Below are 25,614 nucleotides of genomic sequence, written 5' to 3' on the forward strand. Positions count from 1 at the left end.
TCAAAACACTTGAAACAAGCTCCATTTCATTTGGTTTCATTCACCAATGCCAGTACATAAATCTCTCCTCATAGTATCAGACTGGTTTCTAATCATAAATATATAAAGACAGCTCAAGCAAATAAATCAATAAACTGCATAAACAAACAATACTCCATAAATAACACTACAAGAAAACAACTCACATTGCAAACAGCCACAACACCACATGAGCAGTCCAGAGTAGTGAAAGACAAGAGCTTACTGCTACTCGGAAGCCACATTACTTAATTAGGGTGATAAGGTACAGCTGTGAATCATGGATAGGCCGTAAATGGGTGAATCAGAGAGGTTCAAAAAATAGTGGGCAGGGCTTCAGTGAGATTTTCTACACAGAGCTTATGAACAAAGTAGATCAGTGCAGTGGCATGCTCGATTTTATGGATGAAAATGAGGGTGTGGGAGACATGGGTCCTACAGATCACAATTTAAAAAAACTGTTTTATGGAGTTTTTGTTTGCCAAAATTATTTTTACGTATTTCAGTTAATCGATTAAACAATTAAACACGTTTACTCAAACCCTCATATTACTGCTTTTATTCACTGCTTTCAAAAAGTAAACACGGCACACTTAATATAGTCTATCACTGGAAACAACTGCTATCATTTATTAGAAAGCAAGGAGCCAGCCGTTTACTTAGTAGGTGTGCAGATTGTAAACATTTCTCAAAACAGGCTATCAATATAGCCTAACTATATTTTTACAACAGTATCAAAAACGAGTATCATATTTTCATATAAATATTTCATTAAACCCAGTATATTATTGTTATTATTATTAGTATTATTCTGCGATAAATGGTTTTACCGATCATTTTGCTAGCTAGTGGATATTTTATGAGCATATCTAAGTTAGGCTACGCTTTCAACAAAAAGTCTAACAGTGTAAGTTCTTACCTGTATTTTTTAAACATTAGTGTCTGTCAACTATTGACGATTAAACAACATGTAATTCTTTCAAAACCATTTAATAAAGAGAAACTGATGTGACTAAACAGGCAAGTGAAACGTGTTATTTTCTACAGTCATTGGTTATTACTCATCAATAGCGCCATCCAGCGGTTTTACTTAGGAAACACTGTGTGGCTTGTTGCTATAGAAACACAGATACAACTTAGCTCGCGCTAACAGAAAGTTTCACGGTGTTGTGTCCTGTCAACGTGTTCACGTAACGAATTGAGGCTTTCAAGAAACGTCCAGAGGTTCGAACAATAGTAGGGAAAGTTTAAAAGGTACAGGTTTACAAGATTAAATAAAAAATGTTCCGTAAAAGAACGTGGAGGAAAACAGTGAGTGATGCGGTCAGCTCACATCAACACCGTGCGCTGAACACCACCATTTTCATCCTCAAAGAGTACGGGCCGATTGGATTCCTCCTGCAAGAGGATGGAGAAAGCAAACATTATAAAGTATTCATTTATTCCTTGTTGTTGCTGTTGATGTTGTAGAATGATTTTTAAATGTATTTTGAGCAATTTAAACAATGTAACTTGATATTTTAAGGTGTGTTTGGGGGATCCTCACACATGTACCTGCCCTACCTACCAGAAAGAGAAGGATCTTTGCACACACATCTGCTGGTAAATCAATTATTTGAGATAGATTTTAGATGGTTGTTTTCTCAGACTAAGTGCACATATTTTCCTGTTTGGACATAAATGTTATCTCATTTAAAAATAAATAAATAAGTTTAATTCGACATTGTATTTGTAAGTGCTTATAATAATAAAAAAAACTCTCACCTTAAACAATTTGTTTTTAGGATTTTAATGCGCAAATTTCGGCTGCCAAGAGATCATGAATGTAAGTAAAAAATTGGAAGTGTCGTTGTAGTTTTTCAATAGATGCCACAAACAATTACATACATATTTGTACATCAGCGTCTGAGAAGTTTTCTGTTTCAGACTGTTTTCAGTATGGTCTTGTGGAGCGACAGATCCTAGAGCTTTTGCAAGGACTTCATGTGACCAAAACTACAACCAATAATGACCATGGCAGCTCAGGCGCAACATGTCCTGAGCCGGCTGAGGAAGACGGCGGCATAAAACAGAAAGTTGTAGAAAAAGATGATATATGTCCAATCTGTCAAGAAGAACTTTTGCTAAAAAAATTACCTGTGACCTATTGCAAGTAAGAGAATTAGACTTAGTTTTTTAACTTGAAATAATCATATTCATGATTGAAATGGATTTTCTTAAAATATGTGTCTGAATATCATGGTAAACAAGATGTGGATGTTGAAGCTTAAACAAAATACAAAAATATTAATGTATTTTCTTAATTTTAAAGCCAAATGCATCACCATTCTCAAAGTGAAAACACCAAAAGCTAATAATATCCATCTTACGGTTTTGACTTATTGCATTAATTATGCATTTGTTATTATACATTGGTCAGGTTCAGCTGTGGAAACAACATTCACATTTCCTGTATGAAAGTTTGGGCTGATCACCAAACCAAGAAGGACCCACGTGCCCTTCTTAAGTGTCCACTCTGTAGGGAAGACTTTGGCACATTTAAAGAGCTAATTGAACAGGTATGTAATTATAAGGAATTACAAGCTGTTTAAGCTTAACGCATCTTTTATTTGCTGTATTATCTTTTTAACAGGTCAAAAATGCAAGTGAACTGGTTACCTGCTATGAGAGGGACTGTCTGGACAAACATCTTGGTGTTTTGTGTAACATCTGCAGGGTTTGTCCAATTGTCGGCGAATGTTTCAAGTAGGTAGCAATTACACTGCACACATAGATCAGTGTAATCAGTGTGCTCTTGCTTCATTTGTAAAAAATTTACACACAGCTACATTACACATCAGCTAAAGTTTAAAATATGGTCCCCCCCTTTAACAATAGTGATTCTGACTAATGTTTGACCCAGATGATAACCCAGACTTATGCAATGTCTCATTTCTGACTTTCACAGGTGCACCGAGTGCAGTTTTTTCCACCTGTGTGAGGACTGCTTTAAGAAAACCCTTCATCCAAAACATTGTTTTATGGTGCGAATGGTAAGTCTTTGTAAATATGAGTTCATTGTAAGATTTGTTTTGCTTGTGAACAACTAAACTAACTTAATATCATTTAGAGGTTATCAAAGCATTGTGTTATAATTGTGCAGAAAAGAGGCCAGCAGTGGCAGACAGTAGGAGCTCATGCCTCTCAGGAAACACAGAAAATAGAAAACCACCTAACTGGTAGCAGGTTCGTCTTCTGCCTTATAGCTTCAGTGCAACTTAATTCTTTTATTTTTCATTCCTCATCATAATGGAACATTTCTAAAGTAATCTTAAATCATCTTTTTAACTCTACAGCTCCGTCAGCATGTCGTGTGATATTGTCCCAAACCATGTGATAAAGAGTTTGCCGGTGATAACGGTTCGAAAAGAGTCCAGACTGCTTCATCCAGGTGTTCAGTGTAGACTCTGCCTCTCAAGGTTTCAACTGGGTCAGTGCATCAGAACTCTTCCCTGCAAACACAAGGTAAAAAATCCACTAGAAACCAACTTTAATCTTCTTGATTTGTTTGGACATTATCAAAAGTGGTCATTATGGGAGCTCTTTAAGTATTAGCTAACTAAAACAGTGATCTATTTCTCTCCATTGAACCTTACCTAGTTCCATACTGGCTGTATTGATCCATTGCTTCGCGTGTCTAACTGTTGCCCTCTGGAATGGCACATCATCTACAATCCTCTTACATGGAGTCCCAGAAGTGGCAGAGCAGGATCTTTGGCTCCATCTAGTGATGTTCACAGCAAGAGAACAGATGGGCAAATCTCAGAGTTCTTTCTACCAGGAATTGGCTTGCAGGTCAAGATAGGTAAAGCTCCATCTCTGTTGAGAGGAGTGACATCTGATCCATCTGTGTGCAGAAAGTCCAGTTCTTCCTCAGTAGATACAGTCAGTCAAGGATTTCAGGACCTCTGCATCAATAGTTCCCACATAGAACCATATACCAGGATGCCCATCGTGACCCACAGGCAAGAACAGAGGCCTAGGAGATTATCATTGGAGCAGGCCATGTCTGCACCGGTTGAGAGGAGGGCATCATTTCCAAATCGGCCATCAACAGTGAGTATGAAAGGCTTTAACGTTCAGTCCGCAATTGGCGAAACACAGGAGCAGCAGCAGAGACTCTTTGTGGGCTTTAATGGATCTTCCAGCAGAACTCCAGCTTTAAGCAGGATCAGACCATTGAAAAAAATCCTGAGACAAAGACCTGACAGAGTGGATGTGAAGGATCTTCATCTCTGGATGACAAACAGTCCTGCCAGTGCGGTACTTATGAGAAAACAAGAATAAATCCAGCAATTACAGAGTAAAAAAACAAATGATAGATGATAGCAGGACTGGATTACCTCCACAGAAATAAAAGCCAAATCAAGGAAGAAAATCATGTTTAATTTTACAAAGCTTTATTAAACCATGACTGTAACATTAAAAAACCAGAGAAGCACCTCAAGGAAGACTCGAGTCAGTTTTAATGTTATAGCCTTGATTTAATATTGCGTTTTTAATATTACACCTCATGAGATTCTTAAATACATCATTTTTTTTGTCTTTTTTTAAAGATAAAAGCTTTAAAAGAAAGTTTTTAGAATCCTTCAGAAATTGTATATTGTATATTTATATGATAAGTAAAAAGTGTGTAAGTACAACTCACAAGCATGTTTGGTCAAGTACCTTTATTAAATGTGCACAAAAAGGCAGATTACAAGCTGTACTTAAAGCATCCAGGAATGGCTTATAAGCCACTTAAACCAGTGTGTTGAGAAATCGCTTAGATATATAACAATTACTGAAATAATAAATGCTACAACACAACATAACTTACTTTAAAAACATTCAGCGGACACAATGCAATCTTCTCTCTTCGTTCATACTTCGGTCACAATTTAATTGCTGCCTGACAACAACAAACTAGTGAGTAATTGTAACTGCTAATATGAATTAAACAGTTACAATGAATTATCTAAAAAGAAAGCTACAAAAGCTCCAGCACATTCAATACATGAGCTAATAATGATTTGTTGTTGGTTTGTGAACAAATATTTTACACACAAAACACATTAACATCTTAATATGCTACATTCCTGATCTGTACACCTGTGCTTTCAGCATTGGCCTTGGTAACATATGTTCAATGTTTTTTGGTACTACATTCTTACACATGAAAACATTGAATGGTAAAAGCATCACAACGGGTGGCATGCAAATGTGACTAGCAATAATACATTAAATAAGTACAGTGAGTCAGAACGGCATAATGACCTTACAGGCCTCAGTCGCACCCTCAAAAAAACTCATTGCAACACACTGGTGTTCTTTCTGAGCTGTAAAATGTGTAGTGCTTAGTTGAATATCTTATTATTACAGTGCTCAGGGTTTTCTTTTCCATAATTTAGTTTTTAAATGTTTATGGCACTGTGTGGCAGTTTTGCTTTACATATCTGTTGAACTAAAGGACATCAAATGATCTGAAGCAAGCCAAGAGATCAAACTGTTTTTGAAAACTCTCTAGAAGAGCATTAAGATACAAGCATTGTGCTCACATGGCAACAAATGTTTAAAAATACATAAATATATATATAGAGAGGGAGATTTATACATATTTTTACTTTTGAAGGTAAACAAATACGTTCTTTCAAAGTCTGTAAAAACATTGTACAGTGTGGGTGCGAAAAGTGTACAAATTAATTGCTGACAAAATGCTGGATAGAGCTTAGCCACAGAAATCGACTTTGAGATACGGCAGGTAAGACAGGCATTTTCATTTTATTCATTCTTCCTGATGTTTATAATATAAGGCCATTTGATTCAAACCTTTTTTCAAACACCAAAAAGCTATAGCTACTCAGTTTATTCAGTTAGTGTTTTGTTTGTGGTCTCTCCTCCCTCATGTGTCGAGAAGTCTTCTTGTCAGGTTTCTTGTCTCGAACCTTCCGCAGTCTTCTTGGTGGAGGGGTGGATTTGGACTCACTGGATGTGTCTCCCGCATCCCTGTCCTCCGGAAGGTTGGGAATGGCTGCACTACTGCTTTCCAGGGTGTTCCTCAGGGACGAGTCCTCAGGACTCCCAATTTCACTGCTGCTCAGGTCCTGCTCTTGATTTCCGCTTATTTTTGCCATGCTAGCACTTGAGGGTTCCTCACTTTTCCGCAGAGGCTGCTGCAGCTCATTCATGTCCACTCCAGAATCCAAACTTGTGTCATTGCTGCTGCCTGGGCGATGTCTTCCCTGGAGCTCAATCACAGAGTGACGAACCTGAGCTGCTGGTTTTCCATCAAGAGACACAAACCAGGCGCGAGGCGGGTGAATCGATGGTTTGCCTTTGGTAAGTTCCAACAAGGTTTGCTCTGAAATTCCCTGGAGTTCCCCCCGGAAAGGGCCCATTCCAGCTGCTTCGTTCAAAGTTCCTGGGACAGAAACAGATTCCAGGAGATGACTATAACGGCCCCATAGACCTGGGTTAATGGCAACAGCCTGTGCTCCTTCCAGACTCTGCTGCTCGTCATTGTCTTGCTGTGGAGCTTTAGGCAATGTCTGAGTGAAACTGTCCTTTAAGTTCCGCTCTGTCTGAGCACCATGTTCCATGCCATTGCGAGGGAAAGTGGCAGATCTGCTACCAGAAGGGTCAGCTTGTCCCTGGGAATTAAAAAGCTCTGGGGCCTGCACAATAGCCAGGGGCTGGTTATAGATGTGGAACAGCTTGTCTTTGAAAACTACATTCTCCACACCACCATGGCGTGCGCCATTCTGTTCCATTTTTTCCCGAAGCTTGGCCACTTCATCACTATTAACGTAGAGATTAGACATTGGGGCTCTGAGGCCTTCTAATCCCACAGCTCCAATGTTCTCATACAGATTCCCCCCTGGCCGTCCAACATTTTCCACATAAATGTTGTAGTTGGCTTGGTGTCGTGGAGAGTCTGAAGCATCATGACTGATGCCTCTTGCAGCCAGTGAATAAGAGCGTTCTCCATTATGAAAGAAAAGTTCTTGAGCCTCATCCGAGCTGGTGGAAGTGGTCTGGTCTTTCTTCAGTACAGTGAGCCTGGTGGAATTCCATCGCCTTCGTCCTGCCTCATGGTTTAGATCTCTGTAAAACAAATAGGAAAGAATTGCTATGTTGATACTTCCTTCAGTTGTACCAGAGAATGCCTTTAGCTCTCTGATAATTATGATTTACGTGTGAGTAGATGAAATAATCATGTTCGACAATTCATTGCTTAGTTATAAAAAGTGATATTTTCATGCCCTTACCTGCAGTGAAATACAATCACAGATAAAAATCCAACAACTACCACAAGAGTTCCTCCTAAGATACCCACAAGAAGGTATGTATGGTAGTAAATGAAATCCATTGAGCTTGCAAGCCCCATATAACCTAGATTTACACACACAGAAATCTGGTTAGATCTGGTTGGATTTCAGTTTTGAAGTTATGAAACTGAAAAGTAATAGCATGGGCAGATGAGTGAGGTTTTATGAAGAAAAAAACATATTACACTTGTTCTAACCTGATGATGGTAGGGGTGCAGCAATCCAGTTACCCAGTTGAGGTGCTGTGTAAGTCCAAACTAGGCCATTTTTCTCCATCTGAACAATGCCAAGACCTTTATTTACCCAGGTACCTGTAATAGCACATTTGATTAAGTGCTCACTTTTAGGCACATCTTAATTCTGAAGATCTCCTGACCTTAATACACATGACATGGTCTGAATGCATGAAAGTTAAAAAAATCTTAAGGTGATGCCATTTATGTTTCAAACATATTTTCACTCACCTATGGTCATGTTGAAGGTCCACGCAGGAAGTGAGTCTGAGGGTCGTAGATGGGTGTAGTAGGGAAGAGGTATTGTGAGCTGAATGGGTCCTTTGACATCAACTTCCTTACCATTAGACACTATCTGGGCACTGATCATAGCCAAGGGGCTTAACTTGATGTTTCTATAACCTGTAATTTAAAACAGTGATCACAGAGATTAATATTAGGATCTGTAAAAATGCATTGGATAATTGAGTCTCAAGGGTGTGTGGTCTAAATGATCAATTATATATGTAAAACGGGCCATTTGTTAGCTTGTTTAAATATGGGTAACCAAATGGTCTGGTATTGCCTAATCAATAACATGCTGTAATCAATAACATTAGCAATTCAATGTAGTATAGAGTCTAAACAGTAATGGACCCTGTAGGCTTCATTGACTAAAACTGCACAACAATACACTACCCTACAGACAATTTACATTTCAATGAAACAAACAGGGTCAGCATTATTCAAGAGATGTAATAACGAAACAGCTGATTTGCTTTTTAACAGCCATTAAGCTGGAACTAATGGGCATTTTTCCCCTAAACAATCTTACCTCCTTTACCATTGAGGTTTAGGGTAAAGTAATTGGAGTCTTTCTCAGTAGGCAGGCCTGGAGCTGTCAGGTAAGCAGACAGCATGGAGATGGTGGTATTTTCAGGCAGTTTGAGGAGACTTTTAGGAAACTGAACACTCGGTTGAAATGAGAGATCTGCAATACATGTGAAAGTTAAAGATTAACAACATTAAAAAATTGTCAAAGAATTTGAAGACTAATTGCAGTAATTAATTAATTAATATGCAGTAAGTATGCGTACTCGAAAGTTCTCAGTTGGATGTTTTGACTAGAACACCTCTATATTCAGAATACTGACTCAAAAACGCACAAGAACCACAACAACCACTCAATTTAGAATAAAATCGGGCAGCTCAGTGGATTAAATAGGTGTAGCAGTGGTCATTTATGGCTTATTAGCATTTCCGGTTGCCCGCATTAATCAATATTGCACACAGTAGTATCAAACCTCTATATGTAAGCTTAAAGTCTACATATTGTGACATATTTCCAACTGAAACAGACAATTGAATAGAGGGCAGGGTTTTATTTTAGAGCTCCTCCTTGCAGTCTCTTACTAATAGCCAACTAGGGCCACGTTTACTCTAGGGTTTTAGAATGAAAATGATCCGCGTCCACACTAGCATTTCACCCAGCATTTCTGAACAGCTCTGTGTCTACATTAAACCGCTGAAAAAGCACATCACGTGACCATACACACACACACACTCTCTGGCATGCACTGCAACGTGCTTTGAGCACATACCCATACCCACACTAATTCTGCTTATTGACTGATTGCTTTACCTTTATTTCCTATAGTGTATAAACGTATTGTATGTTGCACTTTTATAATGGCCATTATTGATTATTAAAACTGATATTCAATGAAAGGGAGGGTATGTTTCACATTTTCAATGAAAATGTAAGGAGGCTGTAATGTTATCAGCTGCGTTTTGTTATAAATATGCAATCATGAATGTTTGCAGCCCCACCTCCATTTTCAGATGTCTTCGTTTTCCCCATCCACACTGACACAGAGCAGCAGAGTTTTAGAATGAAAACAGCATCTCCAGCGTTTTCAAAACGCTCTGTTTTCGGGGCTCGAAAACTCCGGTGTAGTGTGGACAGATGGCGCAACCGTAGCAAAACTATAGCGTTTTAAAACTAACGTTTAGTGTAAACAGGGCCTAATAGTTGGAAATGGTTAAAAGCCCAGCCATCATACTTGTGTCATAAAAGAATGAACACCAATCCAGAGCAGCTCAGCTCAATTTTTTATTTTGAATGGCAGATTACTATATTTAGCTCGCATTGACTAATTATTTTATCTTACAAATGATGTATTGTCTATTTTGAACACTATCTGTGCAAAATACCACTTTTAAAAATGTATTTTCAGTGACTGGTATTGCTGGTATCACTCACTCACTATCCTACGGCTTAGGACGCACTAACACTTTGCTATTCAAATTGTGCCCAGGCGCGTTTCCCGGTTAGTTTGACAAGTGTGAGTGCTCCGAAACGGGCACAGTCGTGATTCAGTTAGCCGGCCCTGGCCCATTTAGAAGAGGTGTGCATGAGCGCGGTCCGGTTGGGCTTTGGCGCAATACGCTTGTAGTGTGAGCGCAAAGCGTGCCTATAAGCCAGAAACTGAAGACAAGACGTCACATTTATGGGACTGTTTCATATGGCTTCATTAATCATTCTTAATTTTCAAAGAACGCGAACTGTCGTAGTTTATTAAAGACGCAAACCACTCGCTGCACGTTAGCTGCACCTTCAACAAACCTCCTAATACCTGCAGCACGAAGACTTTATTATTGTTTATGAGCGTCAAAAGTGGTGGATCTGTACGGCAAAATATTTGACTGTGTGTCACTGCATACCAAACGACTAAAAATAATACATAACGACATAACTAAAGCAGTCTCCACTGTGCTGAGTGAGAGTGCTTCTCTTCCTGTTAAACTGAACAGTCACATCATCGATGACATAAGCGTGCTCTGGCTCGGATGCAATAGTGAATGCAGGCTGTCGGGGGAGAGGGGACAATCATGCTTCGGTACGGTTTAAGGCTACTGTAGCTAGTGTGAGTACGCCCTTAGTACCACTAATTACTCTAGCATATGTTTTATGCACTGCAACCCAGCACTGGGAATCACCTATACACTCTCTCATAAATTTTATGTACTAACCTGTGCACTCAGACTTATGAAATACAATCAGACACATAATAATAAATGACTTAGGCCCCGTTTACACTGTCAGGTCTTGTTGCCTAATTCCAATATGTTGCCTATATCTGATTTATTTGCCTGTCCGTTTACACGTTCTTTTTAATGTGACCCATATTCAATTCATGTGTTTACACTTGCCATACAATTTACGAGGTTGCACATGCACATTGAAATTGTCTTACTTTTAGCTCTGCGAAGTTCCCCCAACTTTAAAATGATTTTGAGGAGGAGGGAAAGGGCCGTCATCGCAGCTTGCACCTATGGTTTATATATGTATCCTCCACCACTTAGAGGAACTTGTGGGTACAAGAGAGATCTCAGGTCTGGTAGGAACAAATTGTGGCGACTGATCACTTTTCTCCTCCATGCTTCCTCTGTTGTTATTGTTTACTGCATTTGCGTCTCCACACACGCTCTTCCTTCTACAACATTAAACTACAGAAAAGTACCACATTGTCGCAAGTTTAATGACATACAAAACACAATGCCTCAATAAACTTGATCTGTCTGTTTACATCATAGTCGCATTGTCACATATCCGATTTATTTCCACATATGAAGGAGGCCTGATACTGATCGCTGAATATTCGAATGTATGCATTTTTTTCGTCTTAACACGGTCATGGAACACATCCGATCTGTGTCACATGTGAGCAAATAATTGTAATTGGGTCACATTTAACTGGCAGTGAAAACGGGGCCTTAGAAAGGGAGCACAAAAATCTCAGGACATTCCTCATTAATACAAATAAACAGCTCCCAGCTTCAAAACAGTGATGTGGATTAGCATGAAGAAATGTTTTAACTGACATACCAGATGTTTTTCGTGCTATCAGCACAGTATCCTCAAAGAGCCAGATGTTTCCTTGAGTTTGAGGATGCACGGACAGTGTAATAACAGAAAATACTAGGGGGAAAAAAAGAAAAACAAACAGACTTTAAATTTAGCAGCAGTTTTCTCACATTGAAATGGCATTTGTTTAAAGCACATTTCTTCATGGCTCTATTTTGATGCCAGGAGAAAGTCACTTTGGTTTACAGCTTTCTTGCTGACTCATCATCATCATCTGTTTCCCACTGCTTACTTTTTTTTTCACCTCATAGACATATTCATTAAGCACAGTCATCTTACTGGAATATGTAGGGATTAAATTGTTATTCAATGAATAAAATATGTAAAAACGTTATTAAATATACACTCACCGACCACTTTATTAGGTACACCTATCGCTCATTAACACAAGTTTCTAATCAGCCAATTACATGGCTGTAACTCAATGCATTTAGGCATGTAGACATGGTCAAGACGATCTACTGCAGTTCAAACTGAGCATCAGAAGAAAGCTGATTTAAGTGACTTTGAATGTGGCATGGTTGTTGGTGCCAGACAGGCTGGTTTGAGTATTTCAGAAACTGCTGATCCACCGGGATTTTCACACCCAACCATCTCTAGGGTTTACAGAGAATGGTCCGAAAAAGAGAAAATCTCCAGTGAGCGGCAGTTCTGTGGGCGCCAATGCCTTGTTAATGCCAGAGGAATGGCCAGACTGGTTTGAGCTGATAGAATAGCAACAGTAACTCAAATAAACACTCGTTACAACCGAGGTATGCAGAAGAGCATCTCTGAACGTCGAACATTGAGGCGGATGGGCTACAGCAGCAGAAGACCACACCAGGTGCCAGTCCTGTCAGCTAAAAACAGGAAAATGAGGCTACAATTGGCACAGCCTCACCAATATTGGACAATAGAAGATTGGAAAAATGTGCCTGGTCTGATGAGTCTCGATTTCTGCTGCAACATTCTGATGGTCGGGTCAGAATTTGGCATCAACAACAATATAGCATGTATCCATCCTGTCTTGTATCAACAGTTCAGGCTGGTGGTGATGGTGGTGTAATGGTGTGGGGGATATTTTCTTGGCACACTTTGGGCCCATTAGTACCAATTGAGCATCGTGTCGACACCACAGCCAACCTGAGTATTGTTGCTGACCATGTCCATCCCTTTATGACCACAGTGTACCCATCTTCTGATGGCTACTTCAAGCAGGATAACTCGTCAAGTCATAAAGCGTGAATCATCTCAGACTGGTTTCTTGAACATGACAATGAATTCACTGTATGTAAATGGCCTCCACAGACACCAGATCTCAATCCAATAGAGCAGCTTTGGGATGTGGTGGAACGACAGATTTGCATCAAATCAGGTCAATATGGACCAAAATCTCTGAGGAATTTTCCAGTACCTTGTCGAAGGGTTAATGCAGTTCTGAAGACAAAAGGGGGTCCAACCCGGTACAAGTAAGGTGTACCTTATAAAGTGGCCGGAAAGTGTATATACTAATTCATTAGGTTATTTTACATTTAATTTGATTTAATGACATCAGGATATAAAAAAAATTCGGTCCCACTTTATATTAAGTGTCCTTAACTACTATGTACTTGCATCAAAAATCTAAATACAATGTACTTACTGTGTTCATAATGTATTTGAGAACACTTGTGGTGCTCTTGAGTTGGGATAGGGGTTGGGTTATGAACGGGTTTGGTGGTATGGGTAGGTTTAAGTATGGGTTAAGGTGTAAGGGATGGTTAACAGTGTATTTACATATGTAATTACAGAAGTTAATTACAGATGTAATTAAATACAGGAATTCAATCAAGCATAAGTACACAGTAAATACATGTATTTACACAATAATAACATTGTAACAAACTATTAATTGCTGTGTAAGTACATATTAGTTAAGGCCACTTAATATAAAGTGGGACCAAAAATTCTACCTTGATGTCATTAAATCATATGAAACACAAAATAACGTAATAAACTAGTAAATAACACTGCATTTTCAAGGATATATACTTACTGGGTATTTTGGTGGTTTTCCAAGGCAGCTGGGTGAGCATGTAACCCTCCATGCTGGCCACGAGGGTGAGGGTCAGCCCGAGGCGGTATGGGACGATGATGGTGACCTCTCCGTTCCCCAGAGTCCGGCTGGAGTGAATCTGGGATCCATTCAGAAACACACTCACCAGAGCTCCTGTCAGGAACCTCTGGCTAGACGCATCTTTAACCCAAACCTTCAGTGTCAGGAGCGACTCTAGAGACAGAGAAAAGGTCAGATTTTGTGAGAATGAATAAAAAATGTGCATAAAAAATGTATACGCCACAAAAATTGCTTGAATGTTACATTTTGCCTAAAGCCTCTAATATGAATCAAGGAAACAAATGAAAAGGAGTTTAAGCTCAACCACATGCTCCAGTGTTGATACTATAGCGGTAACCGAGATGTAATTGCTTTACACATTAAAAACTAATTCAGCCAACAATGATAAATCTGGTTGGTGACAGTAAAATCTGGTGGTAACTGCGTAAGCTTTGAAATAGTAATGACCAGCGCACCGTGGCTCAGTCAGAGAGACTTAAAAATAGATCAAAGTACCAAATGTGGGATGAGCACATCAGTGAAAAGCGGAGACTTGAAAAACCTTGAGACTCTTCTTTGAAATGTGCCTCAAAACCGAAAACAGAAGTAAATCTCTCACAAGGATCATAGAGCCAGTCCGGATGACCATAAAACAACCAAAATTGTCAAAATGAAACGATGGAAGACATAAAAATACAACACATACCAACTATAAGAGATCGAATAAGGCTTTGTAGTTTTAACAAATTGTTTAAAAAAATATTTTTTAGCTAAAGACATTTACACTTGTAATTTACCAGCTCAAACAAACATAGTGATATTCAGCCCCGTGCAGAGACTATGTAGGGGGCATGTGCAGCATAAACATTTTTGAAGATCGGGAGGTGGGTGGGGACGAAGGGGGTGGTGGGGGTGGGGGTCGTACGCGAACTGAAGAGCAGGTGGGGGGTGGATGTCATGCGTGAACTGAAGAGCGGGGGAGTGGGGTGGTGGTGTTGGTATGTCGCGAGAGAACAGAAGACCGGGGGGGGGGGGGGGGGGGGGATGGGGGTGGGGGGTGGGGGGGTCGCTGGGGCACTTCAGATTATTTTGGAAGGGCACTTTCTATCCAAGACTAAAAAAGGCATGTGCACTGCATAGGTTGAGCCCAATGTGTGCATGTGCCTGGTGATATTTGATGACATTGATAATTTGGTGATTCTGCCTTTTATTAGCTTCTTTTTTAAGTAATTAGGCAATTTCCAGTCAACAATTTAAAGTGCTTTGCATAGAATTAGCGCAGCACAGTATATCGTTTCAGCATTGACATCGCAACGTGATCATTCACTAGTCACCTCAAGTATACCCAATGTTGAGTCCGGATCATAATTTATCATTTGGATGGGTTTTTGAGACCTGTGACTGTATGAGGATTGTAATAGCTCTCAGCAACTCTCACATGGTCGCCCACTGAAGCTAAGCAGGGCTGCGCCTGGTCAGTACCTGGATTGGAGACCACATGGGAAAGTAGGTTGCTGTCGGAAGTGGTGTTAGTGAGGTTGTGTCCTAACGCCCCAGTATAGTGAAGGGGACTCTATACTGCTCAGTGAGCACTGTCTTTCGAATGAGATGTTAAACCGAGGTCTTGTCTCATTAAGGTCGTGATTGTAAGGTATGGTTGTTAAAAATCCCAGGAAAAAGGAATAGAAATAGAAAAAGAGTAGGGGTTTAACCTCGGTATTAGGGCTGCACGATTCTGGCAAAAATGTAAATCATGATTTTCTCACGATTCTGTAAGTGTAAAATCAATTAATATGATTAGCCTATTAATGTTCATTCTCAAACATATGGCAAAACAATAATAATAATATTAGGCCTATGTGTCGTTCTACTGTTGCTTAAAATGCTACATTTTATACAGTCATTATGCTGGACTTGAACAGACTTTCAATATGTCCTGTTGTTAATTTACAGTAAGATGATGACATCAGAATACAGCTATTCATAATTATAAAGTTGATTTTTTTTGTTTAAGACATGTGCTTGTCATCTGCCATTGACAACACTATTAGATCATTTGTTTTCACTGGTAAAATTAGTATTTTGTAGGGATGTAACAATATTGTAAATACCTTCATACCGCAATAGTAATTTTTTTCAATATTACCGTGGGCGCATGACTCAAAAAAACTATATTTCTGAGAAAAGTTTGCTTAGGCGAATGAAGCGAACGGGAGGTAGCGGGAACTACAATTCCCATCAGCCTAGGCGTGGCCATCATCTTTTGCGGTCTGTTGTCACTACAGATCTAGTAATGCAGAAATGGAGTGTCTTGCTAGTAGCGGGAAAGAAAAAGAGCTGGAAATGATCGAACCTAAAGCGGGTTTTAAATCGGATGTGTAGAAGCATTTCGGTTTCCTTCTAAAAAGATACAAAAAAAGGAGAAAATGTGACTGTAAAGAACTGTATCCAAAAAAACTGTATCCAGGCACTGCCAGACTGTGGTGAAATATAAGTCGGGGAATACTACTAAAAACAGTCATGGGGACTGCAGAACACAGCACACTTGTTAGATTAATGCAGACATTGACTTGTACCGCGAAGAGACCTCTTTCTCACTCATGGCTTGTCCTCTCAAGTGGTGGAAAGACAATGCACAACGTTACCCACTGCTGTCAACCTTGGCTAAATCATATCTCTCTGTCCCAGAAACCTCAGTTCCAAATGAGAGGTTTTTTTTCTGTTGCAGGGGACATGTCCAGAGATCCCAGCTTTTGTCAGATTATAGTTATATGATAATTTTCCTTAAAAAACCCATCTCTATCTAAGTTAGTGAGGGATTAAATGTTGAATGTGATGAGTTTTCAACAATACTAAATTGAAACTTTATTTTTTATATATGGTTTAATAGTTTTTTGTTATTAAAATTGAAAAAATTGAAGTTCCTGTTTCGAAACTTACAGATAGATGGCTAATTTGTATGTCATTGATATGTTCAGTGCTAAGGTAAATGAACACTTTTGGCACTTTTTTCGAGTCTTTTCAATAGTTTTGTTTTTCCTGTAAATTATTCAATAAATACCATACCGTGCCATTCATACCGAGGTATTACCATACCGTGAAATTCTGATACCGTTACATCCCTAGTATTTTGTCATTATCAGATTCCTTCTTGCATTATATTCAACATAATATATAGGCTAGGGTTGTTATACTAACACAGTAAACATTTATTTTCATGCACAACGCTTTGTGTTCACTATGAAAGAAAATACATATTAAATGCTTGTCGTAATCATAACTGTAAAATGCGATATGATCATTTAAATTATATGAGCACAGGTTTCATTTTCACTTCCGAGTGCGGCTCATGGCTGCTGTCGCTGTGAGAAAAAACACACACATGCAGATCAAACCTCCCACATGGCCCTCAAACGATCGCTCTGTGTAACAAACTGAACTTTTGTTTACAACTTCGTTATTCCAGCCTGATCTCACGAGAAAACGTAAGTATTTTACGTGTTGGCAGTTTAGTGGCTAATTCGTACGAATTCGTACGAGTTCAGTCGTAAGAAAATGTACGATTTTAAAAAGGAGGCGTGGCACCTAACCCCACCCCTAAACCCAACCGTCATTGGGGGATACGCAAATCGTACTAAAATGTACGAATTAGATCGTACGAATTTGTACGAATTAGCCACTAAATGAAAAAGTTACGAATTGCCGTTAGATTGTGTTGGTTATTCACAGCGTATGCAGGATGTGTTCACTAAAGTAGGCGTCTTTGCGCATTCTCTGTAGTAAACAAACAGCTCGCGGTCAGCTCATGTGTGATTTTGTGGCCACGGATACATTTTTGCAAGAAGACAGAAATTGCATTTTTGGGTGAATTACCTTATAAATACAGTATGTGACACTTTTAACGCCATTTGAAGATGTCAGTGTTACTGTGCGACTGCCTTGCTTCTCTCCTGACATTGAAAATATAATCGGCTGAATCGTAGAAAAGCTGAATTAAGATTGTGTGTAGGGATGAATCGAGATCGTGGTCTTTTTTCGATTAATCGTGCAGTCCTACCCGGTATCTTGGCAAAAATTTACCCACTGGCCTCTGTCCCTCATGGCCTCCTAACCATACCCATATAGTAATTGGCTTCATCACTCTGTCTTCTCTCCACCAATCAACTGGGGTGTGGTTTGCGATCTGGTGTAATATGGCTGCCGTCAAGTCATCCAGGTGGATGCTGCACACTGGTTGTGGATGAGGAGACTTCCCCCCCAATGTGTAAAGCACTTTGAGTGTACAGAAAAGCACTACATAAATGTAGGAATTACTACTATTAGCAATCAGGCCTAAGAAACTGTGCTATTTGTAACATAACTATTTATTTTATGGAATCATTTATAAAACAAAGAATGCTCAGTATTATTTTACAATTAATTATTCAATTACCGTGTGCCTAAATACTGTTAGACTCCTCTGAAAACAATAAAACGCTGTTTATTTCATTTGTATTTTTTTCTTTTTCGCACTTATTTATGCTTCTAGACCAGGGGTGGGCAAACTCAGCCCTGGAGGGTCGATGTCCTGCATAGTTTAGCTCCAACTTTAATCAAACACACTGAACATGCTAATCAGTGTCTCCAAGATCACTAATTATCTATAAGCAGGTGTGTTTGAACAGAGTTAGGGCTAAACTGTCCAGGACATCGACCCTCCAGGACCGAGTTTGCCCACCCCTGTTCAAGACTATGCAATATATTTAATTCTGTCCGTCCGTCCGTCTATCCATCCATCCATCCATCCATCCATCCATCCATCCATCTATCTATCTATCTATCTATCTATCTATCTATCTATCTATCTATCTATCTATCTATCTATCTATCTATCTATCTATCTATCTATCTATCTATCTATCTATCTATCTATCTTCAAGAGGAGCATGTTATATAATTGATGGTGGCTGGTCTCTTAATCGCAACCATTAGTAAACCATTCAGATTATTCCAAACTCACAATAAATATCCCATCTCGCCTTATTCCCTTATCTTCATGTTTTTGAAGAATCACCCAATCCACCCAATCTCCCCCTTTTCTCCTTTACCAGGGGGAGCTCTTGAGACCTACCTGATCCAACGCAATCTCATACCCCCTTACATGCTCATTGACCAGACGGGAGACATGGGCTCAAATATCTCCGAGCTCAGGGTTCTCCCCTGGGACAGCATGCCAAACCTGCTATTATTATCAAGCAATATCTAAGTGCGAACTCTTGATATACAGTTGAAGTCAGAATTATTAGCCCCCCTTTGATTTTGTTTTTCTTTTTAAATGTTTCCTAAATGATGTTTTACAGAGCAAGGAAATTTTCACAGTATGTCTGATAATATTTTTTCTTCTGGAGAAAGTCTTGTTTTATTTCAGCTAGAATAAAAGCAGTTTTTTATTTTTTAAACACCTTTTTAGGGACAAATTATTAGCCCCTTTAAGATATATTTTTTCTCGATAATCTACAGAAGAAACCATCATTATACAATAACTTGTCTAATTACCCTAACCTGCCTAGTTAACCTAATTAACCTAGTTAAGCCTTTAAATGACACTTTAGGCTGTATAGAGGTGCCTTGAAAAATATCTACTAAAATATTATTTACTGTCATCATGGCAAAGATAAAATAAATCAGTTATTAGAAATGAGGTATTAAATCTATTATGTTTAGAAATGTGTTGAAAAAAATCTCTCTGTTAAACAGGAATTGGGAAAAAATAAACAAGTGGTCTAATAATTCAGGGGGCTAATAATTCTGACTTCAACTGTATATTGAGATTATTCAATATCCTCAACAAAACTTTAATAACTTCTTAATAACTTATATATATATATATATATATATATATATATATATATATATATATATRTGTGTGTGTGTGTGTGTGTGTRTATATATATATATATATATATATATATATATATAGCCTATATATATATATATATATATATATATATATATATATATATATATATATATATATATATATATATATATATATACACACACACATATGGGATCCTTCACAATTTGCAAAAAAGTAAAAATAACAAATAAAAGTTTGAAAATCACTCACATCATCTATAATATTTTATCACAGCCCAACTATCTTCCACAGAAAGCTCCTATTTAGCACAGAAGGACTATTTCTGCCACTGAAACAGGCTTCCTCTTAAATCTTCAACTCAACAATAACCTAATACATTTTAAGAAGAGCAGTGCAATATTGCTCAACCATTCCAACTATCCTCTTTCTAAAAGATGCAGCCATGGCTGTCCCAAATAAAACCTTAGAAAAGCTGGCTTCTTCACACATGGCCTACCTACAGAACAACAAACACACACTGAAGCATAGGAGACAGCGGTCAACTGCGCACCGTGTCCTTTGTTGTCATGAAGCCCATCATGAAAACACCCCTATTATTAGCATGCGCGTCTCATGGCGGAGCTGATGCTGAGGCTGGATGGAGAAGATGCTGAAGAGGATGATGAATCCGTGGTCTTTACCTGAAGATGGAGGAGACACCGTCGCATCCCCCTGTCCCTGGACCGGGGAGGTGCGCGTGTCTTCGGCATTGTCCTGGTCCGACAGTGAGGCGAGGCCGCGGGTGAGCGCCGCACCCTCCGCTCTCCTCACCGACACATCCTTGCTGAAAATCAGCAGCGCGGCGAGGAGCAGACACCCCGACAGGTCTGACATGGCGTCTCCGACATAACTGCACTCAGCGGCACGGAAAAGGAGAATGTTGTTGTTGTTTTTTCGGTGGTCTTCTTCGGCTGGCTGTGTGGATGTCACGGTCACATCATCACGCTGGTGGACGGTGAATATAAGAGGCGCTGCTGGAGTCGGGCGGCGGGTGCGCGCGCGTGTTGCGTCAGAGCTCACGCGATGCCATCTGCTGGCTCAGGGCTTTTGCTTCTTTGTTACAGATTACGCAATCACACAGCGATGTTTTCATGCGTGATAAGAGCTATATGATCATTAGGATGAATATAGTTGCAAGCAAGCAATTATAATAAAGCTTATCATTTAATAAGCAAGCAATACGAAAGCAGTTATAAGAATGCGTGAAAATATTCTATTCTACTCTCTAGATTTAAGTATTATGAACTAGTGCATTGATCTAAATCCAATAATCCCTATAAAATACATACATAACCCACATAAAATAAATACATACAAAGTTGAATTATTAGCTCACTGTATTTTCCCCCAATTTCTGATTTTTTCCAACACATTTCTAAACATAATAGTTTAATAACTCATTTCTAACAACTGATTTATTTTATGTTTGCCATGATGACAGTAAATAATATTTGACTAGATATTTAAGACACTTCTTTACAGCTTAAAGTGACATTTTAAGGCTTAACTCGGTTGGTTGAACTTAAAATAGCGTTTAAAAATGAAAACTGCTTTTATTTTCAGCAAAATAAAACTCTCCAAAATGAAAAATATTATCAGACATATACTGTAAAAATTTCTTGCTCTGGTAAACTTAATTTGGGAAATATTTAAAAAAAAGAAAAAAAATTCAAAGGGTGCTGAATAATTCTGGCTTCAACTGTGTGTTATATATATACATACATGCACCCATGTATAATTTTGGGTTTGACTATATAAATTTAAAGTGATTTATCACTTTCTATTTTCATACAAACACGTGCACTGATTTAGACACATTGATGTGTCCGTGTTCAAATGTTTTATGCATATATAATGTTTTATATAACTGTTTTTTTACTTGCGTTATTTCTATCATCATTGTTTGTAGGTTTCTTTGGATAAATTAGGCAATCATGATTTAAAAATTCCAGTTATGGCATTAAAAAACAGTTTATATTATTTTGGCATCAATATCAATTGTAGTTTTATCTATTTGAAATCTTTTTTTATATATAAATAAAACATTTAAATTTGTAATTTTGTTAAATTTTTTATTAAACACTCATATTAGTTTTAAGGTTAAATTTAAAATGATGCATATTGCGTTAATAGCTAGCTACAAATTATTTATGTTATTACATTTTTTTCCAGTTAAAATGTTTTTTAATTTTTTGGAACCATGCAAATAAAATGTAATAGTGTAATAATTATTAGTGGAAATAAGTGAACAATCATCTATTGGATCAGCTTTAAGAAGACAGAGAGGATTTTTGTGAGGTAAAGATATACCTCTATTTTATTGTAATAACTCAAGCGAATTACATTGTCAATGTACAACATACAAACAGACAGTGGAAAAGGTCCTCTGTAAAGGAAGTCTTGAAAGAAAAAAAGTGACCACATTTTCTCACTCACCATATCTCCACAAAACAAGTGTATTAATCACATAAAAACAAAAAACAGGACATTTATTATTATTATTATTTTTTTTAAAAATCATCAAGACATAGTGACCAAATGTCTCCTTTTCAAGCAGCCCTATAAAAAGGAGCGAATGAACGTTTCTCAACTGCACCACTGTAAGAGTGGGAATCTTCAAAAAGACCCTCACTTTACACAAACCAGTTTCTAAGCATGAATAAAGCACTCATGGTGGTCGACAGTTCACCGGACTTTTTTTTTTCCTCCATCAACTGAAAAAGCTTTAGAGTGCTCGCCGTATTCTGAAGCAAAAAATAATAAAAATCATAATCATAATGGGATCCAAACAGCTCCCAGAAATGTGTAGATTTATCTGCATATTATGAAAGCCTTGTGATAGGCTGAGAACAGTGGTTATGCTGCCAATCAGACACTGGCTAAATCCTGGCAGATGGACCACCAAGCCACACCTCCTTCCTCCCAGCCACCCGATTAAACCTCCTCCTCCTCCTCCTCTTCTTCATCATCATCCTCCAAGTCACAGAAGTCAATGGAGGGTCTGCTGTCCTCCACTTCATCTTCATCAGATTCTGCATATGAACCTGTGAGTTTCAACAGAAAAACACATCAGAAAGATGACAGGAAACCAGACAGTTGCAACCCTCTGGTTCAGACCCGAATATAAATGTATACTGTTAACACCTACAAGTGCATTTGAGGGTCAATTATGACTCATTATGGTAAAGGCATGAATACGCAGATGCAAATGCCAGCACAAACAAATAACAACATTCGTTTACATTTCTAAATTAGTCCAGGATTAAATAAAAGTACACATTTAATAGCAGCACCAAAAACGTAAGTAGATTACAATATAAACTCTCAACAGGCCACTTTATTAGGTACACCACTTTAACTGCCAATGTCTAACTGGTCAATCACATGGCTCATCATTGCAACTCATTATTTGAAAATGTTCTCAACGTTTTATTCTCCCTCAAGTGGTTCTAAATCTATAAGAATGAATTTTTTCTGTTGGACACAGAAAAACAGATATTTTGAAGAATTTTGAAAACATTAAGGCTGATTTATACTATTGCGCCTAGATATTTTGTGTTGCTCTGTAATAACATTTCGGAAACCCTAGGTGGTGGTGGGTGTTTATGTTCCTCTGTGTCGAGTTTCTTCACGGGCGTTTAACGCTACAACTAGCTAAAACTTGCTCATTCACAAGCTTGAACCGGCGGACGTGTAACTACTTTAATCATAAGGTACATGCAAAGCAAAAAGTTTCCATCTGGAGCTCTTTCATGGAACAAGACACTTGATCTTGATCACATTTGATCAATCGGGCTCGAAGCTCTCAGCCCACAGTCAGAGAGCTCGAAGCTCTCAGTCACACTTGCGTTCGGATTCGTTGCTGAATAATCATTCAGAGCACTCTCTTCAGCGATGGCCAATGCCGATTTGACACTTAAATTAGATTTCATTGCTGCTAACCAAGTCCATCCATTTATGACTGCTGTGTACCCATGTCTTGATGGCTACTACCAACAGCATAGCACACCATCCCAGACCTACATTCAAATGGCCTCCGCAAGCACCAGACCACATGAACACTTTTGGGATGTGGTGGGAACAGAAATTAAAATCATGGATCAAGTCAATTTGGACTAAAATCTGAAATGCTGCATTCACTACAGACGCAGAACGCAGATAAATCGCGCTATTCGCGCGTAAATAGCCGCGTGAATATTTGAGTTTACTCTCTTCATTTGCGTGTCAAACCCTGCTTCATTCGCGCGTCAAATTCACTTCAGAACAGACGCAGACTCGCGTGATGGGCAGGGCTTCTGTCTGCCCGGTGACTCTAGCTTCATAGCTAAATGGCTAACATGGATTTTATTGAGAAAATAACAGTGTTTATATGCTGAAGATATCAGACTTTTGAACTTGAGCAATTTGCGCAAAACGCGCGTCAAACGTGCAAAATGCTCAATTCACACAATTTGCCTCATTCGCGCTATACGCGTAATTCGTGCAATTTGCGTCATTCTCGCCGCAGGATGTCTATTCGCAATGCATTGACTTAACGTGTAAATCACTCGCGCTTGATGCGGGTTCCGCATCTGGTGTGAACGCAGCATAAAGAATATTTCAAGCAGCTTTTTGAATCTATGCTACAAACAGTTAAAGGGATAGTTCACGCAAAACTGAAAACTATCATTTACCCTATCATTTACCCTGTCATTTACCCAGGGGAACACCCTTTACTAATTAGTTCCCACACACTGAATAACTTCAAATTCAATAACCTTTAAAAGGACTTTCCAGTTCCAAAACATTTAAATACACAGACATAATGTGAACATAATAAACATTTCAAGTTACTTTATAAGACTAACTTTGTAAATTAGCCACATGAAAGAGATTAAATCTCATAGAACAGAGAATTTTTCTAGAAATCTTATTACACAAAATAAATTCAAGTACTTTTGAGGACTTATATCTACCTTTATAAATGTTCTGTTACTTTCCAGGGCCTTTATTATTCCTTCAGATTCACAAGCCTTCATAAGAACCCTGCACAAACCAGTTCATTACGAACAATGCTTTGAAACCAGTGCCCATCAACTTCCATAGTAATTGTTTTTCCTACTATGGAAGTCAATGGGGTTCCGGTTTCTAAGATTCTCCAACATACTCGTTTGCGATCAACAAAAACGAAAGTCAAGCGTTTAAAACCGATTAAGGGTGAATAAATGTTAGTATTGGGTGTTAAATGTTTATGTTAAATGTTAACTATTTCTTTATAGCAGTTCTAAAGACAAAGGTGGGTCCAACCTGGTGCTAGACAGCTGTATCTAATAAAGAGCCTGATGAGTTCATACTTAACTGTTGATATCAGATGTTTTAAAGATGCTCATTCATGTAAAGATGTATGCAAACAAACCTACAAGACTCACATTAATAGGGCAGAACCAAAATAAATAGAAGTAATTAATAACATACTTTCAAGATTGTCCATGTGTTCGTGTAGAGTTCTCGCCAAGTTGAAAAACTGGCGAGAGAGGGGAGAATGTTTTGGTTTCCAAGTCACAACATTACACTTGAGTGATGCACCACAGGAGTTAATGTACTGTACAGTACTCGAACAGAAAGAGAATGAACAAAGTGACAAAGAGAAGCAGTAAAAGACTCACCCCAGCATCATTGACTGCGCCCAGGACATCAGAAAACCTCTGCTCACACAAGTGCAGGAGCACCACCAGGTACAGACCACAGCTGATGAACTCATACTCTGACTGAAGGAAGAAACAAACATTACCACATATAAAATCAGCAACCTTAATAAAACCACCACCTGCTTCAAGTATTTAATGGTAAATGAACACTAGACAATAAGAACATGTTTTGGTTCAAAAAACATTTGTTGTGCTAGAGTTGTTGTTTTGCAAAGTCAGCACTAAAAAAAAGAAATTCTAGACTGTGCTTCTAGAGTAGCTCAGACTTGTCCACCTGTCGGGTTTTGGACCATAGGGGGTAAAGGATGTGTTTGGATATAAAGTTTTTTGACTACTGCGTTATTTTTGTTAATTTATTAATTAGTTGGAAGTAAAAAATTAATTCAGAAACAGTTTTGAAACAAATCTTTGAGCTTAAGGATGGGGAATTCATTGTGTCTTGAACTTCTG

General features: G+C 38.5%; 3 protein-coding genes and 1 long non-coding RNA gene across 5 annotated transcripts in view; 1 reads left to right on the forward strand and 3 right to left on the reverse strand.

The window, feature by feature from the left end:
• The window catches only part of LOC141386194 (uncharacterized), a 40,006-nt gene extending 39,764 nt beyond the window's left edge, over window positions 1-242 (reverse strand). Inside the window, exon 1 of the long non-coding RNA XR_012407684.1 lies at window positions 186-242. This is a non-coding gene — a long non-coding RNA (uncharacterized lncRNA). The remainder of the gene's footprint in view (window positions 1-185) is intronic.
• A 909-nt stretch (window positions 243-1,151) lies between these two features.
• zswim2 (zinc finger, SWIM-type containing 2) lies at window positions 1,152-4,704 on the forward strand. The gene is given in 10 exon segments (NM_001100143.1): window positions 1,152-1,449; window positions 1,544-1,620; window positions 1,803-1,843; window positions 1,945-2,170; window positions 2,438-2,576; window positions 2,651-2,763; window positions 2,966-3,050; window positions 3,161-3,243; window positions 3,354-3,522; window positions 3,658-4,704. Coding segments are annotated over 10 exon segments (1,770 nt in total). The 5' UTR covers window positions 1,152-1,299; the 3' UTR covers window positions 4,345-4,704.
• Window positions 4,705-4,712: 8 nt separating this feature from the next.
• fam171b (family with sequence similarity 171 member B) lies at window positions 4,713-20,480 on the reverse strand. The gene is made up of 8 exons (NM_001423106.1): window positions 20,119-20,480; window positions 13,519-13,752; window positions 11,466-11,558; window positions 8,412-8,567; window positions 7,829-7,999; window positions 7,562-7,675; window positions 7,305-7,428; window positions 4,713-7,140 (listed from the first exon to the last, which is right to left on the reverse strand). Exons 1-8 carry the CDS (start codon window positions 20,309-20,311, stop codon window positions 5,910-5,912), a joined length of 2,316 nt encoding a protein of 771 aa, NP_001410035.1. The 5' UTR covers window positions 20,312-20,480; the 3' UTR covers window positions 4,713-5,909.
• A 1,283-nt stretch (window positions 20,481-21,763) lies between these two features.
• The window catches only part of marchf7 (membrane-associated ring finger (C3HC4) 7), a 31,346-nt gene continuing 27,495 nt past the window's right edge, over window positions 21,764-25,614 (reverse strand). The window contains exons 9-11 of one of the 2 annotated variants that reach the window (NM_001114580.2): window positions 25,123-25,224; window positions 24,932-24,980; window positions 21,764-22,521 (exon numbers count right to left, since the gene is read on the reverse strand). In NM_001114580.2, the coding sequence (NP_001108052.2) occupies window positions 22,412-22,521; window positions 24,932-24,980; window positions 25,123-25,224 (261 nt within the window). In that variant the 3' untranslated portion in view covers window positions 21,764-22,411. The remainder of the gene's footprint in view (window positions 22,522-24,931; window positions 24,981-25,122; window positions 25,225-25,614) is intronic. The other variant, XM_005165760.5, reaches the window with a different exon arrangement.

This window comes from Danio rerio, chromosome 6 (genome assembly GCF_049306965.1).
Source record: "Danio rerio strain Tuebingen ecotype United States chromosome 6, GRCz12tu, whole genome shotgun sequence".
In the NCBI taxonomy this organism is placed as follows: Eukaryota; Metazoa; Chordata; class Actinopteri; order Cypriniformes; family Danionidae; genus Danio; species Danio rerio.